General features: G+C 45.7%; 1 protein-coding gene across 3 annotated transcripts in view; it reads left to right on the top strand.

Annotated features, from left to right (window-relative positions):
- The window catches only part of LOC122564928 (adenylate kinase isoenzyme 1-like), a 178,698-nt gene extending 168,757 nt beyond the window's left edge, over positions 1–9,941 (top strand). For all 3 annotated transcript variants that reach the window (XM_043720421.1, XM_043720423.1, XM_043720422.1), the window contains 2 exons: positions 7,984–8,175; positions 9,596–9,941. In XM_043720421.1, the coding sequence (XP_043576356.1) occupies positions 7,984–8,175; positions 9,596–9,664 (261 nt within the window). In that variant the 3' untranslated portion in view covers positions 9,665–9,941. The remainder of the gene's footprint in view (positions 1–7,983; positions 8,176–9,595) is intronic.
- The last annotated feature ends 780 nt before the right edge of the window (positions 9,942–10,721 follow it).

The following is a 10,721-nucleotide window of genomic DNA, read 5'->3' as shown; positions in this document are numbered from 1 at the left end:
CACCCTCTCTTCCCTGACCTATCACCTTCATCTCCTTCCCCACCTACCTATTGTACTCTATGCTACTCTCCCCCCACCCCCACCCTCCTCTAGCTTATCTCTCCACGCTTCAGGCTCTCTGCCTTTATTCCTGATGAAGGGCTTTTGTCCGAAACATCGATTTTGCTGAAGCTCCTTGGATGCTGCCTGAATTGCTGTGCTCTTCCAGCACCATTGATCCAGAATCTGGTTTCCAGCATCTGCAGTCATTGTTTTTACCTTTAAGATTTAGCTGTTCTGAGAACAAAGGAGGCCTTCCTTCATAATTTTAAAGTGGAAATAGGCAAAACCTTTTAATAAAACATGTCGAATCTGGATCCGGGAGAGAGGTGCACCCTCATAAGAAGTGAGTGACTCTGGTGTGACAGCTGGTGTTCACGGTAAGACAACACAGCCTAAAACAGGAGTTTCTATGTAAATGAAAACGCTGCTGTGGTCAGATGCCTCAGGGCATGTGCGTCTGCCTCCCTTGTATGTGCATCAAAATAACCGTGCGGATCCAGTGACAGCTTTGTGAATGCTGCCAACTCTGATATAATTGATTTGGGACTCCCGGGTCAAATATGCAGAGGCTGAGCTCCAGTAATTCGTTAGCTGCTGTCTCCTGCCCATTAATTTTCTATAAAAATCATTATTTTTGAACAGGCTGTGATACTGTGTCAGTATCCTACGTAAACCTCGACTTCTATTTAAGCCACATTGTGACTTTTATGGTACAACGGCAAAATAAAGATTGCTGGAGGATGGATTTAGAATGCTGGCTATTGAAGAATGTGACTTATTTTAGTTACAGTCGAGTCAGTATTGGAAGAATGGCCATCTATAGGTTATCTCAGATGACTGCTGCAAGAACGAGTTTGGACAAATACCCATAAATAGAGTTGTGGGAGAGTTTGTCCACATGAGGGACAGCTCAAAGATGCATGAGGGACTCGTGCAGACCTGTGCCGTGTGGCTCATGTTGAAATCACTGCATCTTTGAAGGGGGAAAATAGCTCACTGAAGCAGGAGTTACTAAAACGTTGGATTGAGAGCTGAGCAGTAGTTATTTAACATCAAGCTAATACAACTGCACTTCCCCAAGGACCGTCTTTGGATCCATTGACTCTTCAGTCTTAGAAATGTCCTCCATTTGTGTGTAGGGGGCAGCATTATAAAGTCAGCAGATGGTGTGAAAATTGACAACTATGCAGAGACTGATGGGAGTTATTGGTAACAGGATGGTGAACTGTGCAGAGACATTGGCAGTTAGAGCTTACAGTGGAGAGGTGTAAAACGATAACTGGGCTTCGGGAGATTGATTTACAAGTCAGCATTTTTTATACTACACAAATTGAGAATGTAGAGAACTAGAAAGACTGCAATAGCCAGAGATAAAAAAGATCCCAAAATTCAGCTGAAAAAAGACCCATTTTGTCATAGCTTTTCATCTTGCACTCATAAGGGCAATCCACAAGAAATGTAAAGGAAGATTAACATCTACACTGTATGAGGAGACAGTGTTGATGGGTTAGCAAGTAGGAGAGACTAAGGAAAATGCACCAGTTTGGTGATGACTGACAGTTAGTTGCCAAGCTTTGTTTAAATTTTAGATCAGGTAGGTTGACTATGATTGGTCAAGGCATTGGCCTGAGGGTGCCATCTATTTGGCTGAGGTACAAAAGGGTGTGTATGTGTCTGTGCGTGTGTATGTGTCTGTGCGTGTGTATGTGTCTGTGCGTGTGTATGTGTCTGTGCGTGTGTATGTGTCTGTGCGTGTGTGTGTGTGTCTGTATATGTACATCATTCTGTCTGAAGTATATCAATGCATCTAATTTCCTGTACTGTGAAGTCCCCACACTGTGAGCCCAACTAATATTCCTCAATTAGTTGCGCGTGCAATTGTTTGGGAACTCAGGATTGCTTAGCAAATATTGTCCAGCCATGTGATCCCGTCTAATGTGGGGCATTGTGTTTTGAGTTTTGCAGGGACGGACTGGTTGTATACCATTTCCTTGCCTGTTGTGAACTGGCATGGCAGTTTGACACAATGTATTTGCGTGTGTAGCCTGCATATATAACATTACACCAGCATTGAAATTCATATGCCACATTGTACACTGATGTGATTGGCACGATGCCTTTCTGATTTGATAGAGTCATCCTGTTACTGGTAATACCATTCATCTTGCTACCTCATACTGCAGACAGAAAGAATGTGTACACACACTCAGGGTAATGTCTTGACCAATCAGAGTCTCAACGTGCCTGGCTTAAAATTTAGTGCCGAACAGTGTGGTGCTGGAAAAGCACAGCAGGTCAGGCAGCATCCGAGGAGCAGGAGAGTTGACATTTCGGGCAAAAGCTCTTCATCAGGAATGTGGTGGTGGGGTGGGGGCAGGGGGAGATGAGAGATAAATAGGAAGGCAAGTGGGGCTGGGGGAAAGGTAGCTTGGAAGGCAATAGGTAGATGAAGGTGGGGGAGATGATGGTGATAGGTCAGAGCGGAGGGTGAAGCAGAGAGGTGGGAAGGAAAATGGATAGATGGGGCAGTTCAAGAGGGCAGTGCCAAGTTCTAGGAGGGTGGTGGAGGGAGGGGAGATGAGGAAACTGCTGAAATCACTATTAATCCCATGTGGTTGGAGGGTCCCAAGGCAGAAGATGAGGCATTCTTCCTCTCTGCATTGGGTGGCTAGAATCAGGTGGAGGAGGAGGCCCAGGACTTGCGTGTCCTTGGCAGAGTGGGAGGCCGAATTGAAGTGTTCAGCCACAGGGCGGTGGGATTGGTTAGTGCATGTGTCTCAGAGGTGTTCCCTGAAACGTTCCGCAAGTTAGCATCCTGTCTCCCTAATGTAGAGGACACCACATCAGGAGCAACAGACACAGTAGATGATGTGTGTGGAAGTGCAGGAAAATCTCTGCCGGATGTGGAAGGATCCTTTGGGGCCTTGGATGGAGGTGAGGAGGGAGGTATGGGCACAGGTTTTACACTTCCTATGGTGGCACGGGAAGGTGCTGGGAGTGGAGGGTGGGTTGGTGGGGGCGTGTGGGCTTAACAAGGGAGTCGCGGAGTGAATGGTTTCTGCAGAATGCTGATAGAGGTGGGGAGGGAAATATATCTCTGGTGGTGGGATCTGACTGTAGGTGGCGGAAATGGCGGAGGATGGGGTGTTGTTTCAGGCAATTGGTGGGGGGAAAGTGAGTGGGGGGGGGTTCTATCCTCGTTGTGGTTGGAGGGGTGGGTTTCAAAGGCAGAGGTGCAGAAAGTGGAGGAGATGCACTGGAGGGCATTGTTGACCCCATGGGAGGGAAAATTGCTAAAAATTTAAACAAGGCTGAGCAGTTAACAGTCAGTCATCATTTACTTGTGTATTTTCAATGACAATGCCTGTATTAATCAGAGTTCACTTGGCAACCAATCAGATCTGTCCTCTGATAGAGTAGAGCTGTTGTTTCCCCATTACATTTCTTGTGAATAGCCCTGATGCGTATAAGAAAAAAAAATTTTGAAAGAACATCTCTCTCTTCAGCAATGCTGCAGCCCTGATGTACCAAATCCTCAAGGCTGGTAGAGCAGGCTGACATGGTGGTTTACAAAGCACACGTCCACTTGGGTTTGAAATAGAGGAATAGAATAGAGGTTACACTTGAACTTTATAAATCACTGGTTGGGCCTCACTCTCTCTGTCATCTTTTAGCTGAAAACCCACCTTCTTAGCTCGCACCGATCCTAATAGCTCCCTCTGGGACTTGCATCAAACTTTCTTCGGTAATTTCTCCTCTGAACCAGAGGATGGGTTAGCACTGCTGCCTCACACCGCCAGGGACTCTGGTTTGATTCCAGCCTCGGGCAACTGTCTGTGTGGAGTTTGCACATTCTCCCCGTGTCCTCGTGGGTTTCCTCCGGGTGCTCCGGTTTCATCCCACAGTCCAAAGATGTGCAGGTCAGGTGAATTGGCCATGCTAAATTGTCCCGTAGTGTTCAGGCATGTGTGGGTTAGGTGCCTTAGTCAGGGGTAAATATAGGATAATAGGATCAGGGAATGGGTCTGGGTGGGTTACTCTTTGGAGGGTCGGTGGGGACTTGTTGGGCCAAAAGGCCTGTTTCCACACTGTAGGGATTCTCTGATTCTATGTTTGACTACATTAAAGATGCTGTATAAATGTAAGTTGCTGGTTTGGTGAGAATTCCTGTATCACAAGAAGTGATATGGCATGTTTTTGCCGACTGGGGTTAAGCTGAGCTACTCGTTACAGTGGGTGCAGTACTCAGTGAGGACCATATAGAAGGCTGGCTGTGAGGGGTCAGGGGTGGAGAAGGCTGAAGTTGCTGAAGGGAAGGTTTGTACAGTGGGCTCTGTTTTGCTCAGTGGTGTGGCTGCCCTGAATTTAGCTTGGGGGGTGGTGGGGGGAGGAGATGACGTAGCTGATGTATTACATGGCGGTATAGCTTGGGGGGGGGGGGTGCAGAGGGGGGTGTGGAGTGTGGTTCAGAGGTGCTAATGCTGGGCAAGGGCTGGTGAGTGACTCCTTAAAATCCTTTCCTTTGTCTTCACTAAAGTGGGAAAGCCCTGCAATCTAATTTTGAATGATCATATCCTCCCTAATAATGTGCATACCTATTAAAACCAGGGTGTCAGTGAGGATGCACTTTTGATTGTGCGATAATTGCCAGACAGTGAAGCAATTCTTGAGCAGGGAGTGTTTTGAAATCTGGGACACCAGCAAACTGAATGGATCAACTGTACTTCCTTGTTTGTAGTTTTAATGTGTGACCTTCTGATCAGGAACGTGCTGTAAACAGAACAGATTAATTTCTAACTTGTTGGTGCTCAGTTCTGTTTAATGTCTGACTACTTTGTGTTGTTGGCTCCTAAACCTTCGGTGACCAGTAGAAGCCATTCAGTAAATTTAGCAAATCCTTTTTTTAACTCCAGTAGCTTGTAAAGGTGAGAGATTTTTTAAAATTGTGTCATTCTAACTATCTGGTCACCTTGATCCCAGTAACCCTGGTGCTGCGATAATTACACAACCGCTCAAATCCTTAGCCAGACCGACAGAGGTACCAGGTGCTTCCCTTCCCGGTCTCACTGCATCCTTGCTTGGGCATGTATCCAAACTATTACTTTACAACAGCAGGATCAAAATCCTTGAACTCCCTTCCAAAAAGCATGGTGATTCCACTCTCAGTGGTTCCCTCAGGCACTTTAGAGGCTTATAGAGGCTTATAAAATCATGAGGGGTCACGTATAGGATAAATAGACAAAGTCTTTTCCCTGGGGTGGGGGAGTCCAGAACTAGAGGGCATAGGTTTAGGGTGAGGGGGAAAGATATAAAAGACACCTAAGGGGCAACTTATTTACACAGAGGGTGGTACGTGTATGGAATGGGCTGCCAAAGGAAGTGGTGAAGGCTAGTACAATTACAGCGTTTAAAAGGCATCTGAATGGGTATATGAATAGGAAGGGTTTGGAGGGATATGGGCCAAGATTAGGTTAGGATATCTGGTCAGTATGGACTAGCTGGACCGAAGGGTATGTTTCTGTGCTGTACATCTCTATGACCTGGAGCTGGGCACAAAATGCCTGCCTTGTTAGCAAGAGCCAATACACCTCCACCCGTTCCCCCGCCCCCCAATTTATTTCCTGATTTAAGTACTTTATATAATCTCACTGGTCAAAAACTGTTTGCTGGAGGAATATCCTCCATTAAGTATAGCATCTCAGCTCAGAGAGTCATCAGAGATATGATGGGCTGAATGGCCTCCTTCTATACCTTTCTGACACTGTCTGACCAGATCAAATGTAAATCCAGGCAAGGGCAACATTTAAGGTTCCTTTCTCAAAATATGTCCCATAATACAAGACTCACTCACAGTGAGAATCCCAGCACAAGGTGTTTACTGAAGGGATTAAGAGCTGAATGGTACAGCCAAAGAGGCAATAACTCCAGCCCAAACCCATCCAGAAAGGCCCACCCCCCCAGCAGGATTTTACCCATCAGCCCAGGACAAGAAGAAGGAAACCTGAAGGCAAATTGGGGGCTCCCAGTGTGACCCAGATGTTTGTGAACCCAGACCTGAGAGCAGTAAGGTCACCTCACTATGTACAGTTGAACTGGTGAACCAATGAGTTAATCACCTTTAAGAAAAAGCCAGTGTGCTCCTCAGTTAATCAGTGGCCCACTTAGGAAAGCAGAACATTTTAGCGCCATCTCTGGACCCGGTCTCTGATTAAACTGGAAGTAGTTGTAGGTACATTCGAGCTCAGGATAGAAGATGGTTTGTTCAGGAATTCCGTTAACAACAGGAATGAATTAGACTTGATATAATTCCAGATGGCCTTGACTATCTCAGACACACACACACACCAGCCTTCAGCTAGAATGGCAGTGAAGGGCCTAGGGTTGAGGTGATTTGTGACCTGACATTTACTTAGTGGGGGCGCCCCTGCTATTGGCCCCATGGGGCACTGAAACAGATTGACTAGAGCTCCCTGTCCTTGCCACATTCCAAATAACCCCCACAGGAAAGGAGCTATGAGTGAGATCAGGGAAGGTACCATTGGGTTCAGAATTGGAGAAACCTCCCTTTCTGCATGATTTCCTTTGGCTACTCACAACTGAGGCTCCCACCTGAAACCTGGTGGCTTTGAGCGAGAGTGTGGAGGTTCTTCTCAGATGATACCCTGAGCCTTGAGGAGAAGACAGATGATACTGGAGGGAAATGGAGGATTTAGCTGTCAAGATTAAATATTCCCATTTCCTTTCTTCTGCTGACAGTTCCAGTAGCACATGAGCACACATCCAAAACATGGCAAAACACCAGCAGTGATGTCGTTCCAGTTTTGACTCAGTGGGAACTGTTTGTTCAGAACAACAATATGCTTGTCCTTGACTCAGGGCCAATATTGGTTCAGGCTTTTTTCCGTGGGTACAGTGGTTCTGATTGGAATTAGTTAAGTGGTTAGATCACTTTTGCAATATAGTGTGTAATTTGAAACTTGAAAGGGTTCAGAAAAGATTCACAAGGATGTTGTCATGGTTGGAGCTATAGGGAGAGGCTGAATAGGCTAGGGCTGTTTTCCCTGGAGCATCAGAGACTGAGGGGTGACCTTATAGAGGTACATAAAATCATGATGGGCATGGATAGGGTAAATAGTCAAGGTCTTTTCCCTGGGGTCAGGGAGTCCAGAACTAGAGGGCATAGGTTTAGGGTGAGAGGGGAAAGATATAAAAGAGACCTAAGGGGCAACCTTTTCACGCAGAGGGTGGTGCGTGTATGGAATGAGCTGCCAGAGGAATTGGTGGAGGCTGGTACAATTAGAACATTTAAAAGGAATCTGATGGGTATATGAATAGGAAGGATTTAGAGGGATATGGGCCAAGTGCTGGCAGGTGGGACTAGATTAGATTAAGTCATCATGGTCGAGTTGGACGGAAGGGGCTCTTTCGGTACTATACATCTCTATTTCTCTATGACTCTATGACAAGTATTCTTCCCATCCACCTGACCCATCCAAAATCTTTGACACATTTCAGTATGGATTTTGTTTTTCCATTTTCGGCCAATCTGGGAGTGTTTGAGGGAACAGTGTAGTGAAGAGTTTACTGTGTAAATCATCTGTTCCTGATCTGGGAGTGTTTGAGGGAACAGTGTAGTGAAGAGTTTACTGTGTAAATCATCTGTTCCTAATCTGGGAGTGTTTGAGGGAACAGTGTAGTGCAGAGTTTACTGTGTAAATCATCTGTTCTGTTCCTGATGTGGGAGTTTTTGCCTCTTAACTCTGGTTGAAAATGATTCCTACCCTAAAGCCAAAGGATGTACAAGTGACTAAAGAAGAAAAGCCATGCTAGGGTTCCGATTTCAGACATTGTGGGGGAGAAGCCGAGAGGAGCAATGAGAATTGTGAGCTGGACTTTAGGGAATCTCCTCCTGTTGATTGTGCACATTGTTCACCCCTGTAGATCAAGCCTCCCACCCTGCTCTTGTACATCGATGCTGGAAAAGAGACAATGATCAAACGGCTCCTGGGGCGAGGGTTGACTAGTGGGCGCTCTGATGACAACGAAGAAACCATCGCAAAACGCCTGGACACCTATTACCAAGCAACTGAGCCCGTCATCAACTACTATCAGCCCAAGGGCATCATTAGGAAGGTGAGGCCTGAACCAGCGAGAGTGTGACAATGCCTGTTAAAGTTACTAAAATAAATGGTAGTTCGATATTAGCATTCTTCTCAAATCCCAACTCCATCAGCTCAATTCGAAAGTGACTCTGAAAATCAACAAAGTGCTTCAATTGGGGGATGAAATAAACTTCAGAGCTGCATAAAGAGGATTGCTGGGTAATCCTGAATTTTGGATTAATTTGGGTTGAGCTGTCCAATGGCAGCAGAGTCAGGGAGAACCCTTTTAACCACAGAAGCTGTCATTGTTCATCGGGAGTGAGAGTAAATGACTGCCCCGGGCTGTGCTGTTTGATGCATTCACCCGGTGTCGTGAATTGACCAGACCCATGATGAATTGATTGGGAGAAAGTGAGGACTGCAGACACTGGAGATTAGAGTCAAAATGTGTGATGCTGGAAAAGCACAGCCAGTCAGGCAGTGTCTGAGGTGCAAGAGAATCGTCGTTTTGAGCATAAGCTCTTCATCAGGACAAAGGGTTTATGCCCAAAATGTTGACTCTCCTGCTCCTTGGGTGTTGCCTGACCTGCTGTGCTTTCTCAGCACCACACGTTTTGACCATGATGGATTGATGCTATTTATCAGCTGACAGGGGAGTCAGTTAGCTCAATTGCCTAAAAAAACCAGAGGGTGGTGCAAACTAATGGTAGCAGCATGAGTCCAATCCCTGGACTGATTGGAGTGGTTCATGGAGGCCTGTCTCCTCACCTTACCCCATGTTTATAGACTCGTTCCCCTCAAGTGATACGTATCTAATTGCCTCTCCATAATTGAGAGAGATGCCAGATCTTCTTTGTGAACTACACCTCCATATCATGAGCTGAGAGACTTCGATGTTCTGTCCCAGTGCTTTTCTACTCTGAGGCCTGTAAGCCAAAGCATGGTCTAGCTCCTTCCATGGATTTGTTGGTAAATACATTATCTACTCTGTCATTAGAGACAGTGGAAGTGTCAATAAAATTTGTTGCCTATTCTGATAGTGATACAGCTACTGCAATAAGTCAGTCCTTCTAAAATTAACCTTGGTTCTCTGGGCTCCGAAGAGACTAGATCAACCAGATCCTGTCAGAGATCCCATGTTAACGTGTTGGGAAGTGAGTGTTTGTGGATGCTGCATCAGGGGCTGGAACTTGACTGTGGTGCCCCATGTTGTCAAACAGCCTTCTGATTGTCCTGACTATCCAGCTCTCATCGAAAATGGCTATATCCACTCTGAGGTTCAAGTGGACAGTCTTGGACTGTGAATGTGAACATCTAAACATTACAGTCACCCAGAGAGAGGAGTGGGATGGCTGGAACCGGAGGAAAATGTATTTTGAAACCAATCTGATGTGTGAAGGAGAATTTGACTCACTCAGCTGTTGTCTGTGTTTTTTCTTTCCAATCATTAGATAAATGCAGAGGGTACAGTGGATGAGGTCTTTGCTCAAGTTTGTGCTGCTCTCGATGCGTTGAAGTGAACGGGGCACAGAAGTGTCTTATCAATGCCCCTCCTCTCCCTTTGCCCTCTTGAGAAGCCTTTATCCTCCTGGGCTCACTTCCAGCCAAATCATGGACATCGTTATAAAGAAAACAGCTTCATTGGTTAAACTGGGAATCCAAAGGCTTCACATCTGAAAATTTGATTGGGTCCATCTTTGCATATTGTGGTGGCATTGCAAGTGAGCGAGCGACACCGAATGAGCCATAAATTTTATGTCTTCAATCATAGACCACTGAACACCATCCCCCACTGAACACAACAGGATTCAGTGCCACTGAAGATCAGCATGACCCCCCTCTGTGACAAGCAGTGGCTGGACCCCAGCTTTCATCGCTCTGCACCCCAAGCACCTTCTTAAAACCAGGAGGGAAATGGCCTCAGACATGCCATTGGCCTTTTCCTGGTCTCAATAGATTATCTGTCAAGAAGAATCAGTCACAGTCAAGTACTGAAACTCACAGCAAGACATTTTTTTTCGCTGGAGATTGCAATCACTTCTGACTTATTTTCTGTATTTGACAGTCTTCTGCCATTTTACAGAGCTTCTGATTTCCCAGTCAGGTTCAGGCTAGTATTTTAGTCTAAAACTGTCAAACATGTCACAGAGAGTGTTAAACTGCCCTATTTTGTGTGAAAGATTGCTCCACGTGTCTCTGGAGCGGGCAGCTGGGATTGAATCTTTTTCAGTGCTAATCAGTTTTTTTTTAAAGGGGTTAGGGGTGGGGGGTGAGGACATGGAGGGTTTCCAGTTTGAGGACAATGGCATTGAAATTAACCCAAATTGTACAATGCTACATGTACCCAAGCATCTGAAATAGTCATTATTGCATACCTAATTCAAGCTCCCAACAACATTTTAGCTGCTGTTATACAGCTTGTCGTATTGTCATCCCTTCTCCTGTTTCCATTATTTTAAAATCTTTTTTGCCTGTTAAATCTATCAGTATCCTTTCCTTTTAATGAGCTTCAGCGATCATTATAAGATAGTTCACTTCCCACTGTGCTCTTCCCATTTTGTTTAGATGTGAGGGAGA

The sequence above is a fragment of the Chiloscyllium plagiosum genome, chromosome 30 (assembly GCF_004010195.1).
Source record: "Chiloscyllium plagiosum isolate BGI_BamShark_2017 chromosome 30, ASM401019v2, whole genome shotgun sequence".
NCBI classification, from domain to species: domain Eukaryota; kingdom Metazoa; phylum Chordata; class Chondrichthyes; order Orectolobiformes; family Hemiscylliidae; genus Chiloscyllium; species Chiloscyllium plagiosum.
This window is presented reverse-complemented; position numbering and strand designations above follow the sequence as displayed.